Here is a 22,938-nt window from a genome sequence, read left to right on the forward strand (position 1 = left end):
TGGAACTTTCAGCTGCCGTACATGTTCCCTCCAGTGTCACTCCTGCCCAGGGTACTACGGAAGTTCAAGCAAGATGGTGAAATACTGCTTCTAATCGCTCTAGCGTGGCCCAGATGGCATTGGTTCTCAGACCTGCAGGGTCTCTCAATTGAGCGTCCTCTTCTACTTCCTCAACGCCCAGACCTCCTCGTTCAGGGCCCTGGTGTTTACCAGGACCTGGCAAAACTGGCTTTGACAGTGTGGCTCTTGAAGCTTCACTCCTGAGGGCCAAAGGATTTTCTGAGGTGGTTATTCAAACTATGTTGAAGGCCTGCAAACCGGCTTCTGCACGGATTTATTATAGGTTCTGGAATTCTTACTTCACCTGGTGTGCTGCTAAGAATCATGATGCATACAAGTTTAGTACTTCCAGATTTCTGGCTTTTTTGCAACAAGGCCTGGATTTAGGACTTCGCCTGGCCTTCCTCAAGGTTCACATTTCTACCTTGTCGGTGTGGTTTCAGCAAAAATGTTATCTATTCCTGACGTTCATACATTCACTCAGGGCGTACTACGGATTCAGCCTCCCTATGTCCCTCCTGTGGCTCCATGGGAAATGTCTGTTCTTAATGCCCTTCAAGAGTCTCCATTTGAACCTCTTGAGTCTGTGGACCTTAAATGCCTTACGCTTAAGGTCATTTTTCTGTTGGCTATTGCCTCTCCTAGGAGGGTGTCAGACTTAGGTGCTTTGTCCTGTCGTCCACCCTTTCTGATTTTTCACCGTGACCGGGCAGTTCTTTGAACTCGCCCGGTTATCTACCTAAGGTGATGTCATCTTTCCACCTTAACCAAGAGATTGTGGTTCCGGCCTTTATCTCTCCTGGTTTGTCCTCCAAAGAGTGGTCTTTGGATGTGGTACGGGCTCTCCGTATATATGTAGAATGGACTGCCTTTCTTTTTGTACATTTTGTTTTTCACAAACGTGGCTGGCCTGCTAATAAGCAGACCTTGGCCAGATGGATTAGAATGGTGATTGCACAAGCTTATGCGCAGGCAGGACTCCCAGTTCCTGCTGCTATCAAGGCCCATTCTACTCGGTCTGTTGGACTTTCTTGGGCGGCCCGCCGTGGCGCGTCCGCTGAACAATTGTGCAAGGCGGCTACATGGACCTAAGTGAACACGTTCATAAGGTTCTATGCCTTTGATACTTCCGCTTCCCAGGATGCTTCCTTTGGACACCGGGTTCTTGTGCCTGCTACAGTGCGTCCCCTTCCATGAGGAACTGCTTTAGGACATCCCCGATGTTATTCCCTGTGGAATACCAGTGTACCCCGCTGCAGAAAAGGAGATTTATGGTAAGACTTACCATGTTCAAATATCTTTCTGCGAGGTACACTGGTTTCCACTGGGCGCCCACCCTGACGCACTTAGATTCCTTGGGTTTGTATGGCATTAGCCGCTAGTCCCTTCTCCTGTTGTGAGAATGGGGGTCTATGTGACTAACATCTACCGTCTCTTACCTACTACTGCATTGGACTGGATAACAAAACTGAGCTCCAGTGCCTGGAGGCGGGGCTATAGAGGAGGTTGTGCAGTGCATCCTGGGAACAGTCAAAGCTTTAGCCTGTTTGTGCCTTGGATCAAGATCCAGCTCTACACCCCAATGTTATTCCCTGTGGAAACCAGTGTACCTCGCAGAAAGAGATTTAACAATGGTAAGTTCTTACCATAAATCTCAGTTTTCCCCACAGAATCCTTCGTCCCAATGCTCTGAATATTACCGTATACTTACTACATTTGGTAGCTTCCCACCTATGAATTATGGTTACAGACAAATGTGAACAGGGAAACTTTAATTCTGGCCACGTTGCACATTCCCCAGTTCCTCTTAGATGGTATCCGTCACAACATACTCTTCAAACAACTCTCAAATACAAATTTATGGAATGTAAAAACACAGCACAAGTTATGAACTATGGGTCTGATTCCGAGATGGATGCTGCTGAATCCGCTCTTGCGTCTGTTACCGGAGTCACAGCTGCCATAATATTGAAAAAAAAAATGGTACTTTCAGCCTTTCCCTGTGTACAAGTGTGCGCCTGACTGTGCAGACCCTGAGGCGCCCACTTCCTGCGTCTCTGCACACTTTGACAGCGCCATCAACGGCACTGTTACTAGTCCTATGGCAGGCACAGTTTCTCTGTTCCAGTACAGAAGCTTCTGTGTGTCTGGGAACACAGCAGATTTCACTGACATGCCGACGGCACTCCTATAACATGCCCCCGCTACAGCCTGTTTTCCTGCATTCACTTCAGGCCATTTCCCAAGGTCCACGCACTGATGTCCATCAGTTTGTCACTTCATTTCTGATACCAATCGCAACAGCTCCTTTGTGTGTACACGCTGTGTACAGTACTGCATGCACCGTAGGGGCATATTTGCGGGAGACCCCTGAGTTTTCGTGCAATCTCCCACATCTACGAAAGAGTGACAATATCTCCCACATCCCACCCGCTTCTTAGTGAACTGGGCAAGATGAGGAGATTATACATTAAATTGTGACGCCGTATGGAGGGTGTGGAGCTAAATTAGGCGAATTTGCTTCATATAGTCCTGCCCCCTCACAGAGGACCCATGAGTCACTGCATTTTGGGGGGTGGGGCCTTATGATTCACCAGGAGAGGAGACCTCCAAGGTAGGCAAGTATGCAATGGGGTTTTCTAAATTTTTCAAGCATACACAGTCAGGACTGCCATCAGAAATTGTGAGGCCCAGGACAGACCAAATAGGCAGGCCCCCCCCCCCCCCCCCCAAATAAAAAACAAAAACCCCTTCATTTAGGTGACGTGCAGAGGCAGTGGGTAATGGGCAGAGGGTGACAGGGAGAGGCAAGTGGTTGACGAGCAGAGGGTGACTGTGAGAGGCAGGCGATTGGCAGAGGCATTGGATGACAGGCAGAGGCCTTGCGGTGGGCCTTGGTGCAATGCACCGAATGTACCGCCATTACTTCCGCCAGGCGCAGGCCCCCTCTGAGTCTGGGTTCTTGACTCCTGTCCCGGCAGTCCCCCCCCCCCCCCCCCCCCCCTCCTGATGGCAGCCCTGTGCACGTTTACAAATAACCTCTCAATTACGTGAACATCAGCATTTCGTGTCACTCAGAAACAGGCCCCAAATGAGATACGAATAAAAAGATTTTTTACGTTAAACTTTTAAATATTTAGCTTTTGTCCTTAGTATGGTTGATGGGACACAAATATACATCCGACTTGTCCTATGCTCTACAAACAAGTAGTAAGTTAGAAAAAAAAAATCAACTTTTCAATTTAGATGCATTGCATTAACAGCTCCATTTAAAATAGTGTTTATTTCTTTTTCTACCTGCTACTATGAGTATCCGTCAAGGCACATTACTGACAGGAGTGAGTACTTGATGAGAAACAGGTGGTAGCCTGCGACAATTATTTCTTATAGGTGTATGTTTTTCTTTTCTTTACAAGCAGAGACATAACCGGTGACTAAATCTCCATCCTAACTGAGACCGCAGCAATCTCCATCATTCCCAGTCACTTCTGCCGGATAATATCTAGATGAATAGGCTGATCTCCGCAGTAATGATGATCTGCCTTTTCCTATAGCGCACACAGGGGGAATAAAATCGTAATCAGGCCTTTGGGAGCCGGCCTGCTGTGACATTCCAGCCATTCATCATCTCCATCTGCCTTCAGCTTCCATCGCACCTCTATTCTTTGTTTGGCCTTTATTTTGATAGGAAATAAAGGAGTTCACTGTCTATATCTTCACAGGACTGTACTAAAGAATAATGACTTAAGATCGAGACAGGAGTTAACCACTCACCTCACCAATCAGTGGCCTTCCCCAGGAGCTCTGGATGTTAAAGCTGTTGCTCTGGAGACATTGCTGTACCAAAAGCACAATGAACAGTGGGATGAGTAAGTTTAATATGTCGTTGTTGTCAGACCAGGAGTCCTAACGTATATACCGATCAATGGCAGGCTCCCCAGACAGCATTGGGAGTTATGAATCACGCCTTAGACATGTGACGCCTCCCTCTTACCTATGGACAGTGGAGGTAGCTGTATTGTTAGCTGAACCAATATTTATTTATCTGATCCCTCAATATTGGTGACATGGCTGAGGCATGAGGCACTATACCTCAATGATGTCACTTTCTTTTAAGTTTCATTCTCCTAGTATTGCCTCTGGCCCCAGAATGCCTCCGCTGTGACAGATGCACTTTAGGCCTTAGAATGGCAGGAACATTTTGTAGGACAAATTGTTTCCCGATTGTGGTTATTATATGTGACCATTGCAGTGATAAAATAATATAATATGGGATTGTAGTAACATTCTCAGTTTGTTTGCTTCATAGCAGATCTGTTTTTCCCCCCCTATAAGCTAATAATGTTTGGGGGGTTTTTTGTTCTTCTCTTCAGTTTCAGATGTAAACCCTCCTTTGAAAACAATTTATGCAATATAGCGGATAAAACAAGGTAGAAGTGACTTGTTCTAAAGTAATATCCTAGTAATGTAAAGCAAGCGCTCTGTATTTGCATTAGTCCCTGGGTAACACTGTTCTCTTTAGGTATATCGATGATACCATAAAGTAATGTATAGCAAACGTTCTGTATTTTCATTACTCCCTGGGTACCCCTTTCACACCGCCAATGCCGGATCCCACCCGGGAATTGGAAACGGGTCCTTCCCAGGTGGGATCCGGCATTGGACGCTGCTGCTGGCTTCCCCGACCCGGCAATATGCCGGACGGGTTGCCATAGCAGTGGGGGGGGGGGGGCGGGGGCGGAGCCGGCGCTGGGAGATGAGATCATCTCCGCGCCGCCTCTCTATGTTGTAGTGAACGGCTCGTTTACGCCGCCATTGACCCGATATTCAACCCGGGAATAACACTGCTTTATTCCTGGGTTGAATTACCGGGTCAGGCGACCCGGGATTTCAGCTATGGCGCTTTCACACCGCACGCTGACCCGTGCCGGGTCGATACCGGGTTATTTGTCCGATGTGAAAGGGGTATAACACTGATCATGATGAAGAATGGTGCTCTCTGTGCAGAATAGTATTCATCTGTTTGCTCATATAGAGGGTATATTGGGGCAGATGTATTAACCTGGAGAAGACATAAGGAAGTGATAAACCAGTGATATGTGCAAGGTGATAAAGGCACCAGCCAATCAGCTCCAATATGTAAATTAACAGTTAGGATCTGATTGGCTGGTGCCTTTATCACCTTGCACATATCACTGGTTTATCACTTCCTTTTCCTTCTCCAGGTTAATACATCTGCCCCATTGTCCCTAGAAGGAAAACTAAACTGTTTTTTTTTCTGAGTTATCGTTACCAATTAATACCAATACCAATAATACCAATTAATGCCCCAAACAGTCCTGATTTTTTTAACCCAATATTCCTAAATATCAGGGTTGACAAACTCTTATTTTGAAAGTTTTATTTTTACGTAACTAGAGGATGAAAGAAGGAAATAATGGGAGGGGGATTTAAACAGCCCTGTCAAGCGGGAGTAGGCACATAATGACTAGTACACGTAGTCCAAGTATTAGAGAACTTATTCCAAGTAGTATGAGTGATTGAGATATATTTCATACTTTACTTTAGATCTGCAATATAGTTGAGAGGTTCTGGATTGGGAGGTTTTGAGGACAATGCAGTCCTGAAATTGGGATGGCAGTACAGACTCCCTGAAATCAGGATTGCCACGCTGTCATTGGGACAGTTGGGAGGTTTGCATTTGCCAAAGTGCATTTCACATCATCTCCAACATAAGGGAGGGGTGTTAGAAAAGACTGCATGCAGTACTAGGTCCCACGATAATATATTCTGCACGCACTTTCACTTCTGACGCACACATTTTCGAGTGCTGAGCTGTAATTGTGTCCAGGAGTAAGCCTTTTCCCATCCAAGCTTGTGAGGATCTTTTGATGGCTGCTTGTGTCATAACAATAAATTACAGTCTATGCCGGTGTATAGATTACATGGAGCCATATGATAAGTAATTGTCTGCTAGAGGGATATAAATCTCCAAGAACCCTGTAAATGATGTGACATCATTACAGAAGAGAGCATCTTAGATCTCTAACTACATTTCCAATAAATTTTTATATGTCTGTGTCTGAAATCACAACTACGGCTCTGTACGTACACGGGGAGTAATTCAGGTCTGATCACTGCTGTGCGTTTTCGCACAGCGGACGATGTGATCCGAACTGCGCATGCACTGCAATGCGCAAATGATCACCCGCGTTTTCACACAGCTGGCAATCTGATCCGAACTGCACATGTGTATGCACCGCAATGCGCAGGCGTGACAGACGGCTGCAAAGTGGATCGCCGGTCAGTGACAGGTTTGTGCGAAAGATCCATTCGCACGGACGTTCGCATGGAGATTGACAGGAAGAGGGCGTTTGTGGGTGGCAACTGACCGTTTTAAGGGAGTGTCTGGAAAAACGCAGGCGGGACCAAGCATTTGAAGGGAGGATGTCTGACGTCAAATCTGGTCTCGAACAGGCTGATGTGATCGCAGCGGCTGAGTAAGTCCTGGGCTGCGCAGAGACTACACAAAAACAGGTTGTGTAGCTTTACTACACATGCGTTCGCACACTTGCGCAGCTAAAATACACTTCCCCCATAGGCGGCGACTATCTGAACGCAGGGCAGCAAAAATCACTACCTAGCGATCAGATCTAAATTACCCCCACAATCGGGAATCATGCGCAGTGCAACTTAGGTGAATGCGCAGAAGCAAAAAAAGGTCCCTGGTAGCAGTGGAGGCTTATGGGAAAGAAGGAGATACAAGGGGCTTTACTGACAGTTAGTGGCAGTTGGTCCACTGTGTGGGGGAGCAGAGCTGCGCTGCAAGGTGTTTCTGGTGACCTGCAATGCTGGACCAAAGACTTTAAAGGGGGACATTTACTAAGCAGTGTGACAATGTCTATAATATTTGTCCTATTAAAAACACGTTAAAGGTTAAAGAACACAGTACGCAATTGGCGCAAAAAGTACCGCAAGGGTACGCCCTTAACTATACCTTAAGGAATGTACTTATACTGTAAACATTTGTGCAGTGATAATGTGTAGATGTAATGCAGTGTAACCTTGTTAGCTTAAAAGCTGTATGAGCGACTATGACGCTCTGAGAGCCCCTTAGTAATACAATAATCAACCAAATACCGGTCTAAGGTTCTAACGCCTTTAGTGAGAGAATGAACGTTCAAAAAGAATAATACAATACAAGCTATACACTACCAAAATAACATAAAATATCTAACCAAGTAACTAACATATAATACAATAAAGACACAAGTACGTTTAAGGGGAAGGAGAGAGAGAGAGAGAGAGAGAGAGAATGGCTTACAATAACAATAAAGGCAATATGGTTGCAGAGAAACTTACACATGTGAGAAACAATCGCTGCGCAGTTAGTCAATGCTGAGAATCTTTGTGGAGAGAATACTTGAGCTTACCCATACTGGCTGTCCCTATATACTCAACCCTACAATACCGCATGGGACAGAAGCTAGACTCCATTTTGGGAAAACTCCCATGATTCCAAAGACTGCAACACATGGTTCAAAGGGGGAGGAGAAAACACCCAGCAGCAGCCATTTTCTACAAACCAACTAATCTTATTCCACATTCCAATCCAACTAATTATATTCCACATTCCAATCCAACTAATTATATTCCACATTCCAATCCAACTTCCTAGAACCATCGTATTCAATTTCACATTCCAAACAAACTCAGTATCTCAATAACCTGAGCATATGGTATGCTGGCTATGCTATATGAATCATCACAAGACCAGATCACAATGTAACCACACATATCAGCCTGCCATTGCTACAAGCACATGACTACAGTAACAAAAGGAAGTATGTTTTGACTGCAAGCCTTCAGCAAGATGCATCATGTAAAACTACTATAATCTGTTATAAATCACCATCCATAAATGTATACCAGGAATACTATGCTACAGATTGTCTACTGTTCCAATTCATTACAGATTTCATAGAGTATTATCACCAACACATAACAATCACACAACTGCACAAGCCTCATTAACCTTAAGCCATTTGTATCTCCACTAACTATTCAATACCAATCATTTCACAACTACTTTAAACTATTCTATGCCAATCAGCCATGTGGATTCAATACTTAGCCTTTCGCTTGGAGCCTGGTGATAAACATGCCATTGCTTCTGGATGCCAGCTTGGTTCTGAGTGAGTGTCTGTGCCCTGTGATTTCCAGTGGATATAATCATACCTGCATTCCAGCTGTGGGGGTGTGTCAACCACAGGAAGTGTGTGTCTTTCACAGCATGTGGGCTAGCTGTATCAGTGACCTTGGTTATGCAAAACGTTGGGTGATGACTAACACATTCCTGTCTTGTGGAAAGCTATTGTTTGGCGAATACAAAACAAACCCTGTCTCTTGAGCTTTGTTCGGTATTCTCAATGTCCACTTTCAGTTGAGACAATGACATCTCAGCAATCATTCTTCTGGAGAGAATCCTAAACCCAGGTGTTGGCCCTCTATTGAATCTCAAAGCTTAGTGTAATTAAAGGCTATTGTACTCCGTCTGCGGGACAGAAACTGACTATTCTTAGGTGTAATTTATTCGGAATACAATTAATCTTCAATTACTATTCCTGTGCTTAACTATGCATAAGAACATGTGAAGCCCTTTTAACATGCAAACTATTGTTTGGGGAATCTCTAAGGTCAAAGAGCCATCTTTAATATACCATACTTTGCTGAACTCAGGGGAATATTAACTTATAAAATACATTATTTTGATTAAATATGCAGCGTGCACACACACATGAAGTGCATATATGGCAACGTGCAGCGTGATATTTTTCTGACTTTGGCAGTCACCAATAACTGCCACTTCCTAAAACATTTCAAAAAGAGAAAAATATATGTCATATGTAAATACATTTCTATGATTGGGTAAGGGAGGAGAGAAGAAGGTAGGAAAAAGGTATGACCTAGTGAAATAGTAAAAGTATGTATGTTTGTATGAATCCATGTTTGGGGGGTCATGTATCACCGTGCCGTACGTGTTTTAAATCAAGCTTCGAGGTATTGCGAAGTATACATTTGAATTCCTTCTTATCCCGTATCAAGGGTCTGTGGATGGGCTGTCAAACTTTACCGAGCTCTTTTCGGCTTTTGGTTGCAACAAAATGGGGGAGCACATTTTAGTTGATGATACATGAATGGGGGAATATGTGAGTGCTGATATCTGTGCCTGTATTCCCTATCGACTATGTGTGTCATTACCTGAAGGTTGTAGAGATGAAGATAAGAAACAATTATGGTAAATGCAGTGGTATTCTATGTGAGGTTAATAAACATTTGTTGATTGAAGTCTTGTCTGAAGTCTTGTCTGATGTACATGTTGACTGTAGTCTCCTTGGGCTTTTGTCAAAAGTGCGAGCAAAAGCTTTGTCAATGTCCATAGACTTACAAAAAGTGTTGGGCTAGCGTAAAATTTAACGTTACTAGGGATAAGGGGGTCTATGGCATAGTCCATCTGTTGTCTGTGTACAAGGTTGTCAAACTTCTTCTTTAGTCCGTCTGTTGTCTGTATACAAGGCTGTCAAATTCTTCTTCCAAGCGGATGTCTTTTCACCTTGGAGAGAAACAAAGGAGAAACAGGTGAAAGAAACGGACCGTGGAATCACATTTTCATCACAACAGTGTCTCTATCGTTGGGTCATAAATCAAATCAATTTTGTTATGCGATACAGTCATTACCTCAGGCAGTACTTTTCCAATATAACATAATCCTTCTGAGTTTGGGGCAAGCCGCTCATACGCCTTTCTCCCGCATATGAAATATGCATCATCGGGGAGAACATATGGGACTGAATATGTCATTACCATGTTACACATTTTCCATGTGAACTCTTCTAACCCTAATTCTCCCATCTGTTTAGTACACCTATCAGTTTGTACGATCTGTGCACTGTATCCTGGTGATACTTCTCCGACTCTCATGGTCCTACTTCTTAGGGTATACCTATATCGGAAATATTTTCCACTATCGGCTATGTGGCGTATGAGCTCTGTATCTGTAGGCATTCTATCGGCTCTATGTGAAAAGGTCATGGTTTTGTTATTCCATGACACTTCCCAATTTCCCGGCTTTCGGGGATTGGAAATGTTAAAACATATTAGGGATCTATCCACATGATATTGGTGGAGCTTCAAACTAGGAGGACTGGAGATATTAAACCTCCTGTCCACCGGCCTCCCACCCTTTAGCTCAAGTACCTCCCCTACCATTAAAGGGAATGGTACTAATCCTGATTTGCTATGACCTTGAGGTACTTGAGAGCATACCCAACAATCTGTCTGATTTAACACATTACCCACTAAGGAGTGATAGTCACTCAATGGATGCCGGTCCATGTGAATATTAAAACTGGACTGACATTTCTTGATGCACCCATCCTCAACTACATTGTCACAGAGTCTACAGATACAGTTCTCTTTTTCAGCTAACAATCCTTCACAATGTTTACAAATAACATGGTTGCTAGATCGTTTCCGGTACTCGCCTTTGCTTGGTGGTTGTGTTGCTATTGGAAATTTACACCTCCGTCTCAGTCATCGGAACCTTTCTTCATCCTTTCTCGACCTCATTGGTACTCTCACCGAAACAGACTGCTCTGGTCAACATCATGGTCAACAGGAAAATCCATATCACAGTCTCTTGGGGCAAGTCCATCTTACAGGAGGAGAAAAGGAGAAATTTGTAATGGGGGTACAGGAAAACAGTTTGAGGGGGAGAGAAACTTGTTACGATAATTAGTTCTCTAGTCTTGTTGTTCTTCTTGTTCTGCTGTCATCTCAAAGGTGCTGTCTCTCAGTCTTCCAACCGAACACTCTGGTGATACAATATTTCTTCCAAACCAGCGATCTTTCTGTAAGGAGTAAAAATCTTGCATTACCATTTGTCTAACTGATGTGTGACATACCATCTTTAACATATGAAAACATGAGTGAGAAGAGAGAAAACAAAAAAAAAAAAAAAGAGAGAGAGAGAGAACAATTCATATATATATATATTACATAAACCAACAATAAACAACAACAGGAAAAAAACATTTTTTTCAAACACTTTAAACATTGTCAGATCTGTCGTTCATCATCAGGCTGTCATATCTACATGTCCAATGGTATCCTTGCGCAGTCCCTCCCACCAGCACCTCCATACTCCACCCTTTGTATCTGGCCAGGATACATTGATGCGGGTAAGTCATGCTGGGGTTTGGTAGACTTCTGCAAAGACCAAGTAGCTATGCAATGTTTGAGTCCTGCTGATGACCGTCAGGGATGGGGAAAAAGAAAACATTTCACAGATACATTTACAACGTTTCACCCGGTCATTCCTGTGTCTTCAGGGAATGACCTCCCAACTTGTTAACTGTTACCTCAGGCTTACTATCAGTCCTAATGATCACCTTGATTTGATTACCTTTCCTGATTGCATGTTACAGGTGCGGCCCAAACTCCGTCCTATGTGATCTCTGATTACAATTTGGTGTGTCATAACTTTGCTCATATCTTTGTCTAGGGGGTTTATATGAATTTGGTCTACTTCTTGATCTACAATCTCTTGCAAAATGACCTTCCTTCTGGCAATTATAACACCTTTTCACCTTTGATTTACCCACATGGATCTGGGGCTTCTTTGTTTCCCTGTGCTTGATGATGTTTTGCTCATGCCCAACAGCAGAGTTCCTTAATGCAGTTACTGGGTTATTTCTCCAGTTAGGTAGAGAGGCTTGTATACTCGTTCTTAATACTTCCTTTAAACCATTTATTAACACCTAAACTGCTACTTTCCTGTAGTGTACATTTGTTTTAATATATTGTGTTCACCCTGACAGGATTTTGTTCCATTATGCTATTTTGTGTTAACTCTTTGGTGTAAGATGCATTTGTCTGTGAGTAACATACAATACCGTACTTACCTGTTGACATGACCTCACCTGACCCTCCGTTAGGGGGTTCTGCTATTGCCTTTACCAACTTGGCCGTGTCCCTCTGGGTGTCTCGTATGATGACTGCTGGGTAAAGTGTTGACATCGTGTTGGTTTCACCTTCTCGCTGGTAATCCTGAGGGGAGTTTAACATGGGGTGCGACTTGCACAGGTTAACATTTGTAATTTTTACACTTTCATTTTTATAAACATTATTACATTTGTTACTTTCATTCTTAATATAGTTACTAAGTGCATTTTTTATCGTACACCATCACCATTCTCTGCAACCATACTCCTCTCCATTGCCATGTCTCTCTTCCCAAGATGAGAGTTTGATATGTAAGTTAAATTTCTTTGTATTTCACCTTTGTGTTGCCATAACTGTAAATAATCATAATGTTTGATCCGTCTCTTTGTTGATTTAATGAGACATATCCTTCTCCTTAGGTTTTGTAACACATCTGGGCTAAAGCTACCTACCCGGGGAAACTTCTCCTCGTCATTCTTTCCCATTCATCACATAAAACCTCTGTGTGTGAACCGTATTTTTCACACATTACATACCTTGCCGACCCGATTGGCCGGTTTACTGAGTCAACCCGAACCGAGGTTGATCGCCCCCTACCTGAACAACTGGCCCCCATAACTTGCAGGTGTTGCTTTCACTACCTCTGACCTTCAAATCAGGGTCTTCAGCGAACCCTTACAAAAACCAAGATGTCCGGGGCAGGCCGGCGGCGAAGTTTACTGAGTACTCCACTCACTCCTCGCCCACGTTGGCCAGTACTGCAATCACTGTATCCAGAGCTGTTGTACCCAACCTAGGGCCCCTATGAACCTTTACTTACTGGGGCGTGTTGGACCTACCAGTCCCCAGCAAGTATCGGTTGTTGGATAGTTCCCGAGTGACCAGCGAACCTCCCTTAAAATAAAAAAAATTACACAAATCACGTTAGAGTGTACAAATAGCGTTTATGACCCCTCTAGTGTACGCAAATGATACTGGGTCAAATTACTAACTAATGCACACAATTACGTGCGGTACAATCGTTCGGCACATAAGCAACTAATCTTATGTGCGGAGCGACCAGTGGAATCGAGATTTGCGGCTGCGAATTCCTTCAGCCAGAGCTTTAATGGCCTATATGGGTTCTGCACCAACCCCCTGGGTTGTGCTCCTTTCTCTATAGCGGACTTCTTAGTCTGCTGTACCTGGACCTCCTGGTCTGTTCCGGACCTCCTGGTCTGTGCTACAGTAGACCTCCTGGTCTGCTATACTCTAATGCTCAAATTTATGTTTAACAAGGGATGCCTCCCCAGCCACCATGCACGTCACTTACATGTATGTACCTCACGAGAACTCGACTTCTTGTGGTTCAACCCAAAAATTGTAAAAACATATATATACAAACACTCACTCACCACATGTACACTTTACTTTTGTTTCTATTTCTGCGCAGAAATTTCTTTCCTTTAAACCAGATGAGTCGTAAATTTAGAGAAGGATCTATTAGTTTAAATTTCGGACACTAAAATTGACTTGCGCTATTTATCGCGTTGCCACCTTTTCGCCTGTTAAAATAATACTATAGTGTGATTTGAGTTACGTGGGCGTACCCAGACGCTCCGTTGCGTAATATACGCTCTGTGCGTCGGCCTTTACATTGCGTACACTAGTCTAACCCCTTTTGTTAGAAACACGTGTATGCCAGCCAGATATGTCCACAGAAATACAATTAACACGTTTATCAATGTAGATGGTCTTCAATCATCTACCGAGCACCACCCAGGTCTTTCCTTGTATCTTAGGCAAAGCTGTGTGCGTGCTTTACAAATTACCCCTTAATGTATTACTTTTACTCTTTAACTTCTAATAGCAACAAATCTTTCTTAGCACGTTATCAATGCAAATGGCAAACAGGAAGGTGAGATGTGAAAACTACACAAATGAACATGCAATTCTAAATTTAATCTAATAACACACATTGATGTAAGCACACGCATATAGATATTACATATAAGTACCAATCACTATTACTTATGATTGACTATGATATAGATTAAATGAATGCATTAAAAAAAACTCATTAAATGATGATTTCTTTTTGACAATGGATGGCTGATTATTTCCTGAGTCAACTGAAAATCAGCCGCTTAGGAGGGGGGAAAAAATGTGACCTTCCCAAAATGGCCGCTGCTCCTCCCCCTTTCACCTCCATGAGGGCCACACAAAATGGTGGACAGACCATGCTGCTTCTTGTCACAAAGAAAGTCATCATTCAAACTCCTAAAGTTATCACGCTATGCAGAGCGATTAAAAATAATTTTAAACCTATTTAAACAGACAAACCATCCAATCTGCGTGTGTAGTTGGCACCAAATAGAAATAAAAACCAGATATACAAAGACAATAACGTACTGTTCTTACCTTCCAGTTCCCGAATTCCCTCAGCACTCCTTACTAAGTGAAGCAGGCGCTTATCTGGTCAGCACTGCGAGGGATAGCACCTTCCCGCCTTTTGCTGATCGATAATGTCTGCTAAAGTTACCTAGTGCAGATATGTGAAGACCGGAGGAGCCCTCAATTGACAATGTCTATAATATTTGTCCTATTAAAAACACGTTAAAGGTTAAAGAACACAGTACGCAATTGGCGCAAAAAGTACCGCAAGGGTACGCCCTTAACTATACCTTAAGGAATGTACTTATACTGTAAACATTTGTGCAGTGATAATGTGTAGATGTAATGCAGTGTAACCTTGTTAGCTTAAAAGCTGTATGAGCGACTATGACGCTCTGAGAACCCCTTAGTAATACAATAATCAACCAAATACCGGTCTAAGGTTCTAACGCCTTTAGTGAGAGAATGAACGTTCAAAAAGAATAATACAATACAAGCTATACACTACCAAAATAACATAAAATATCTAACCAAGTAACTAGCATATAATACAATAAAGACACAAGTACGTTTAAGGGGAAGGAGAGAGAGAGAGAGAGAATGGCTTACAATAACAATAAAGGCAATATGGTTGCAGAGAAACTTACACATGTGAGAAACAATCGCTGCGCAGTTAGTCAATGCTGAGAATCTTTGTGGAGAGAATACTTGAGCTTACCCATACTGGCTGTCCCTATATACACAACCCTACAATACCGCATGGGACAGAAGCTAGACTCCATTTTGGGAAAACTCCCATGATTCCAAAGACTGCAACACATGGTTCAAAGGGGGAGGAGAAAACACCCAGCAGCAGCCATTTTCTACAAACCAACTAATCTTATTCCACATTCCAATCCAACTAATTATATTCCACATTCCAATCCAACTAATTATATTCCACATTCCAATCCAACTTCCTAGAACCATCTTATTCAATTTCACATTCCAAACAAACTCAGTATCTCAATAACCTGAGCATATGGTATGCTGGCTATGCTATATGAATCATCACAAGACCAGATCACAATGTAACCACACATATCAGCCTGCCATTGCTACAAGCACATGACTACAGTAACAAAAGGAAGTATGTTTTGACTGCAAGCCTTCAGCAAGATGCATCATGTAAAACTACTATAATCTGTTATAAATCACCATCCATAAATGTATACCAGGAATACTATGCTACAGATTGTCTACTGTTCCAATTCATTACAGATTTCATAGAGTATTATCACCAACACATAACAATCACACAACTGCACAAGCCTCATTAACCTTAAGCCATTTGTATCTCCACTAACTGTTCAATACCAATCATTTCACAACTACTTTAAACTATTCTATGCCAATCAGCCATGTGGATTCAATACTTAGCCTTTCGCTTGGAGCCTGATGATAAACAAGCCATTGCTTCTGGATGCCAGCTTGGTTCTGAGTGAGTGTCTGTGCCCTGTGATTTCCAGTGGATATAATCATACCTGCATTCCAGCTGTGGGGGGGTGTCAACCACAGGAAGTGTGTGTCTTTCACAGCATGTGGGCTAGCTGTATCAGTGACCTTGGTTATGCAAAACGTTGGGTGATGACTAACACATTCCTGTCTTGTGGAAAGCTATTGTTTGGCGAATACAAAACAAACCCTGTCTCTTGAGCTTTGTTCGGTATTCTCAATGTCCCCTTTCAGTTGAGACAATGACATCTCAGCAATCATTCTTCTGGAGAGAATCCTAAACCCAGGTGTTGGCCCTCTATTGAATCTCAAAGCTTAGTGTAATTAAAGGCTATTGTACTCCGTCTGCGGGACAGAAACTGACTATTCTTAGGTGTAATTTATTTGGAATACAATTAATCTTCAATTACTATTCCTGTGCTTAACTATGCATAAGAACATGTGAAGCCCTTTTAACATGCAAACTATTGTTTGGGGAATCTCTAAGGTCAAAGAGCCATCTTTAATATACCATACTTTGCTGAACTCAGGGGAATATTAACTTATAAAATACATTATTTTGATTAAATATGCAGCGTGCACACACACATGAAGTGCATATATGGCAACGTGCAGCGTGATATTTTTCTGACTTTGACAGTGATAAGAGCGGAGAATTGAGCCAGTGGAGAAGTTGCCCCATCAGCAGCTCTGTATCATTTTATAGTATGCAAATTATAGATGTTACTCCAGTGCTGATTGGTTGCCACTGGCTCACTTCTCTGCTCTTATCACTGCTTAGTAATTGTCCCTCTTAAAGGTGCAGCAGGGTTTCCGGTGGTACCCCTGGTATCCTAGCAGGTGTGGTCAGGCCAGGAGGCGGACCGGGAGGTGGTGACAGCAGCAGCAGGCCAGCAAGAGAGCTGGGCAGTGACACAGATCCCACTGAGAGTCAAGACAGGACTGGGGCAGGCCTACTCATTTATGAACTATTGATGAGCGGCACTCTTAGGGAATTCACTTCCCCTCAGCAATACAGCAGTGAAACATTGTCAGTGCTTGTACTTCGCCTTTTTACATAAACGGACGCTATCAAGTCCAGGCAGTGTAGCTGACACCTGGATGAGGTATATATTAAAAATACCCTGCACAGCCCTGCATTGCTGTAGGGCAGATTTATTAAGCCAAGAGAAGTGATAAAGTGGAAGGTGATAAAGCACCAGCCAATCAGCTCCTAACTGTCAATTTCCAGGCTGGGTTTGAAAAATGACAGGTAGGAGCTGACTAGCCTAGAAAGGAACAGATTTCTTCAGATACAGTTGCAATCCCGTATAGCCAGCTACACGTTCAGGAAAAGCCACTAGAACTGATTGGGATCAGTATGAAATACCTACACTCAAAATCCCGACAACAATTGACCATCGGTCCAAATCCCGACAAGGTAAAAACACCGACAAGGTCAAAGACCGACATTTAAAATACTGACAAGGTCAAATTACCAACATTTAAAATATCGACAGGTCAAAAAGTTTTTTAATTGTTTTTGGTGTATGTCGACATAGGTTGACATGGACACCATATAAGTGTACCGCGTCCCCTCGCATGGCTCACTGTGCTCGGCACACTATTATATTCCCCCTCCAGGTCCACTGGGATGGTAGAGCATGAACAAGTCGGTTTCAACCCAAAAAATCATGAAAAACGAATGTTGATTTTTTTTCGACCTGTCGTCATTTTAAATGTCAGTATTTTGACCTTCTCTGTATTTTAAATGTCGGTATTTTGACCATATACTGGCAGAGGGAGAGAAAGAAAGCTCTTGTGTGGGCGCACTCTTAAAAATGAAGAAAATATTGTTCAATTAATTACTGAAAGTTATTAAAATTTATGTTTATTAATCAAGAGTTAAAAAACAAGTTACCCCTCTACGATCCAAAGGAAAAAATGTAAATATAATAAAGACATGAGAAAATGTAAAAATGTTCTGGTCTGTTAATCACCTGAGAAGGATTAGAAAGGCTGCAGACACCTAATAGTCTAACACCCGTTTCTCCTGACCAGTACAGATAATCTGTATTAATGAAACCGACCAAGGAGGTCACTAGCTGTAGAAGGTCAAATAATGTGTCTTAGAGAACCACTGAAATCAGGTTGATTCTAAGCAATTTAATATTCACCTATTATTCCATGTTACTCAGAATTGGAGATATCTATATTGATATAACCTGAACGCAGAAAGAAGAGAAGAAAGTTTTGAAAGAACAAATAGTGGTGATACTGCTGTTGGTGTCCACCCTTCTGAGGAAGGGGAATAGTCCCTACTCTACAACACCAGGTATTCCCAAGGAGTCCCCTCTCAAAGTACTGACCCGGCCCAACGCTGTTTCGCTTCCAAGATCAGACGAGATCGGGCATTAGCAGCGTGGTGTGATAGTAGAGAGGCTATCTACCAATGAGAGTGCACCTATATACAGATGGTAGAGTAAAGATTTAGAAAGATAAGGCCATGTAGATCTGCTTTCCACGTTAGGCGGGGTGAGCAAAATGTCACTTAATGGCAAAGTGCACCCTGGATCGTGAATGAGAGTCTACGGAAAAATAGTAAGTGGTGAAAAGAACAAGGATATTGTCACTTTTTAAATTGGACTGGTGGTTATTAACCCTGGTGGGAAACCACGTCACAGAGTATGCAGCGTCAGATAAGATAGTACATGGAGATATACTTCACATATGTGTACATTTTTGTACAAAGCAACACATCATTACTTTGAAAAAAACCTAAAAAGGTATAGCACACTGTATACAAAAGAAAATGAAATAGTATGAAGAGTGAGTATAGTCTGTAATCTATAGGGTTTATCAGGCTATAATATGCACAGAAAATCCAAAATAATTGGCTTGCGGTGTGAATGGTGTATCAAGCAAAAAGAAGCACTTATTGCCGTGATATTGTTCTGCAGTCTGTAGGATTAATCGTATGCAAGAAAAAATCTCCAACATGCAGCATGCAATGTGGAGTAGTGTGCCAAATAAGCACATATACCAATAATGCTAGCCTGTGATATGTGGGATTGTAGTACTACGATGTGCACAGAAAATTACAACTACTGAATGTGCAATACATGTGCCCAATGAAAAAAAGGGTACTTATAAAAATGAAAAAATTCAAACATAAATTGCAGATGAAAAATGGCAGATAGAAAAGTGATACTCAAGATATCAGGATCTGGAAATAGGTGAAAATGCGGGATCCTCCAAGGACAGGTTCCATGCTGTGAATCCGTGGAAAACGCGTTTCGCCCGTTTGGGCTTGTTCACTTCCGGGATCTCATGGTCAGTACTGTGTGCGGGGTTTAAAAACCCTGCTAGTGTCAGGTAGCAGCCAATGGGTTGTACGTACCCAAATAGACATAGGGGAGGAGGTATGGGAGTTCCCATGGAGACGTGGGAAGCCAAAAGGATTGATGACGCATCTCAGCCAATCCGAGCATGGGTGCGAGAGATGACGTGGCATGTGGGCGGACTAAAAGAGAGGCTCACGGACATGAGTAATGCAGTAAGGACAGTGGGGGAACCTATAAAACGGGGAAGACGGTGGCGCCATATTGGAAATGGTATTGCCAGAAGTACGTCCCGTTTATAGGGCATATATCGATGAAAAGGGGGGGAAATATATAAATATTATTATAAAGTACCAGGATATTAAAGGTACTAAATTATCGACAAGGTATATAGGGAATAGTATAAGTGAAGGAGTTGGTAACACTGTAGAACGGACGAGGGGTATAGGAAGTCCATATGCACCGGAGGTCAATAGGAGAGAGATTGTGAAATATCTTGACTAATCAGTGTGTTAATGTCACTCATTAGGTTGGTCTATGAGGGATATGTTAGTATGTAGATGATACATAGCTTGCTGCAAATGCAGGAAAAATAGATCGCTGGGATGAATGCTAAGGTGCCATATTGGAAAGGGGCAAAGCTGCCAGAAATAGAAAAAATGTATAATTGTTGTTGAAAAAGAGAGAAAACACAAAAAGTGATAAATTAGAGAGGTGATTATAGTTGAATATTGTAAATCACAAGGGTATGCTGATATCCAGAATAGAGATGAATTGGCCGTGGTACGTGCGATAGGCCATAGGATGGGAAGCTTATATGGGTGATTGTTGCAAGAGGAGAGAAACAAGGACAGGGAGTTATATAAATGTGATATATAGGATGATAGGTAAAAAAAGGGGGGGAGGGGGGGAAAAAGGGGAGAAAGGGAAAAGGGAGGGGAGTGTGGTTGAAAATGGGATTAGGACAGGAGATAGTGGAATATGCAGAAAAGAGAAGTGAAATGGGGGGAAATTATGTACATGAGGGGAGAGAGGAGTGTGAGGAGATAGGAGATGGGAAGGGGAAGTGAAAAAATATATATGTTGGGGGCAATGAATTACCCTGGCGGTATGGGGAAAAAAATAGGGGGAGATACGTGCAACTGGGGGTTAAAAGGGGATGTGGGTATGGTGATTATGTGAATAATATAGAATTGTGCTGGGAATGGGGGTGGTGTAAATTGTATAGTATTTAATTGTGTGTGGCGCTTAACAGGTGACATGGATGAGGTTAATTATGTTACCCATAGAGATGGGGCTGCAGTAAATGCCTGAATCCCCTGTTTTATAATAAAAACAGTGTTATAATGGAGGATTGAAAGTTGAGTGGATTATGAAAAAATAAAGTCACGCATGTATATGGGAATGGTGGTGGATAAATGTTAAAAGGTGAGCAGGGGAAGGTATAATAGGAAGGGTGGAGGAAACCTGTGCAAAGTGATGTTTGGATGACGTGAAAGGGACAAATATATTGAATTAGTTTATCACAATAGGGGAGAGAAAGAAAGTTGAAAAAGTTGGATATGCTGTTAGGATTAGTGTGGAAACATGTATGTGTGATGTGTACGAGTGATAGACGCTGTGAGGTTGTTAGGGGACGGTGATGATGCAGTATATTGAATGGGAAGTGAAAGAAAAGAAAAAATAAAAAATATAAAATTTAAATAATGAAAACAATAAAGGTGTAAAAATTATTGTAGATTAAACAAAATTATAAAAAGGCACCATAATTTATATTTTCATTCAGTCCAAGTGGTCTGAGACTCCCAAGGCGAAAGATCCACTCGCTCTCTTTTTTATATAGTTCTTTGGTCATATCGCCTCCTCGTATGCCCAAGTTGATGCGATCTAGACCAAAGACTTTTAATTCCTTGGTTGATCCATTGTGTTGATGGTGGAAATGTTTGGCAACCGTGGTGAGTTGTTTCATTCGTGCCAGATCCTTCGATGCATTTCGAATGTTCCCAACGTGTTCCAGGACCCTCTCTTTCAGTTTGCGTGTGGTCATGCCGACATATTTTACATTGCAACTGCAAGTGATGCAGTAAATTACTGCTTGTGTGTTACAGTTGAAAAAGTGACGTAACTTGGTTAGTTGGCCATATTTGTCTGTGACCGTATTAGTTTGCAGTATGTGCGTGCACGACTTACACTGGCCACACGGAAAGGAACCTGTTGTCACTGGCTTCCTGCGTGTTGAGGTTAACAAATGGCTCCGAACTAATTGGTCTTTGATGTTTCTGGATCTGCGCCAGCTCATCTGTACCGTGGGGCCTACAATGGGAGATAGATCGGGATCCATCTGAAGTATAGGAAGGTGTTTGGTTATGGCATCCTTAAGCATTCTCCATTCGGGACAAAATGTTCCTATAAATCTGATTGTCTCTTCATTTTCCGGTGTTGCCTTCTTAGCCCCAAAAATTAAGTGATTTCTCTTGATAGATGTGGTTGCCTGATAGGCTCGTTTGAGTGACCGTTTACTATATCCTCTGGCATGAAGTCGATTAGTAAGTTCCCAGCTCTTGGTTTTGTAAACGTGGTCCTCGGAGCAATTGCGCCTTAGCCTGAGATATTCTCCTTTGGGTATATTCTCAATAGTTGGAGGGAAATGTGAGCTAGTTTGGAGAAGGAGACTGTTGGTTGCCGTCTCCTTCCGATATAGCTCTGTTTCCAAATAGCCCGTGTGGGATCTGTAGATATTTAGGTCAAGAAACGGAACCCTGTCTGAACTGATGGTGTGGGTCAACCTGATATTTAAATCATTGGTATTAAGTGTTCCAATGAATTCCACTAATAAATCTCTTTCTCCGTTCCAGATAATGAAAACGTCATCGATATACCTCAACCACAATTCCACATGCGTGGTGTATCTTTCGTTTCCAGCATTAAAGACATAAAAATGCTCCCACCATCCCAAAAACAGATTGGCGTAAGTGGGGGCGCATGCTGCGCCCATTGCGGTTCCCCTTATTTGCAGGAAAAATTGGTCCTGAAAAACAAAGTAATTTTTAGATAGGACAAAATCAAGCAGCAACAGAAGAAAAGTTGAAAAGTCACTGGCTCCTCCTTGATCTAAATAGTATTTCACAGCTGTGATGCCTTGATGGTGATTAATGCTCGTGTAGAGTGCTTCTACATCCAGAGTTACCAATAGGAGATTTTCTTCACAGTGTATATTATGAATTTTGCGTAGTAAGTCCGCTGTATCCTGCAAATAAGAGGGTAAAGAAAGGACAAATTCACGGAGATGGAGATCCAAAAATCAACTTGGTTGTTCCAGAAGTCCACCGTTACCAGACATGATCGGTCTTCCAGGTGGTACAGAGGCATCTTTGTGTACCTTGGGAAGTAAGTAAAAGGTAGGTGTTTTCGGATTCTGGGTTGTTAAATATTTTTGCTCTGGTTTAGTGATAGTACCTTGTGTTGTTGCGTGTTGTATTATAGAATTGTAAGAATTCATAAATCTGATGGTTGGGTCACTAAGAAGTTTCTTATAACAGGAGGTGTTATGAAGTTGTCGGTAAGCCTCAGTAATATACATTTCTCGTGGCCAAAGTACGATGTTACCGCCTTTGTCAGACGGTTTGAAGATGACATCATGCCAGGTTTCCAATTCCTGTAGGGCTTTACGCTCCTTGAATTTTAGATT

At 42.4% G+C, this 22,938-nt stretch overlaps 1 protein-coding gene and 1 pseudogene across 4 annotated transcripts in view; one reads left to right on the plus strand and one right to left on the minus strand.

The window, feature by feature from the left end:
- RUNDC3B (RUN domain containing 3B) overlaps positions 1–22,938 on the plus strand; it is a 596,000-nt gene that overhangs the window by 506,119 nt on the left and 66,943 nt on the right. For 3 of the 4 annotated variants that reach the window (XM_063921483.1, XM_063921484.1, XM_063921482.1), the window contains one exon: positions 3,783–3,929. The exons of the other annotated variant lie outside the window; for it this stretch is intronic. In XM_063921483.1, the coding sequence (XP_063777553.1) occupies positions 3,783–3,929 (147 nt within the window). The remainder of the gene's footprint in view (positions 1–3,782; positions 3,930–22,938) is intronic. 4 annotated transcript variants of the gene reach the window in all.
- On the minus strand, positions 18,230–18,348 carry LOC134931422 (5S ribosomal RNA; annotated as a pseudogene).

This window comes from Pseudophryne corroboree, chromosome 5 (assembly GCF_028390025.1).
Source record: "Pseudophryne corroboree isolate aPseCor3 chromosome 5, aPseCor3.hap2, whole genome shotgun sequence".
Taxonomy (NCBI): Eukaryota; Metazoa; Chordata; class Amphibia; order Anura; family Myobatrachidae; genus Pseudophryne; species Pseudophryne corroboree.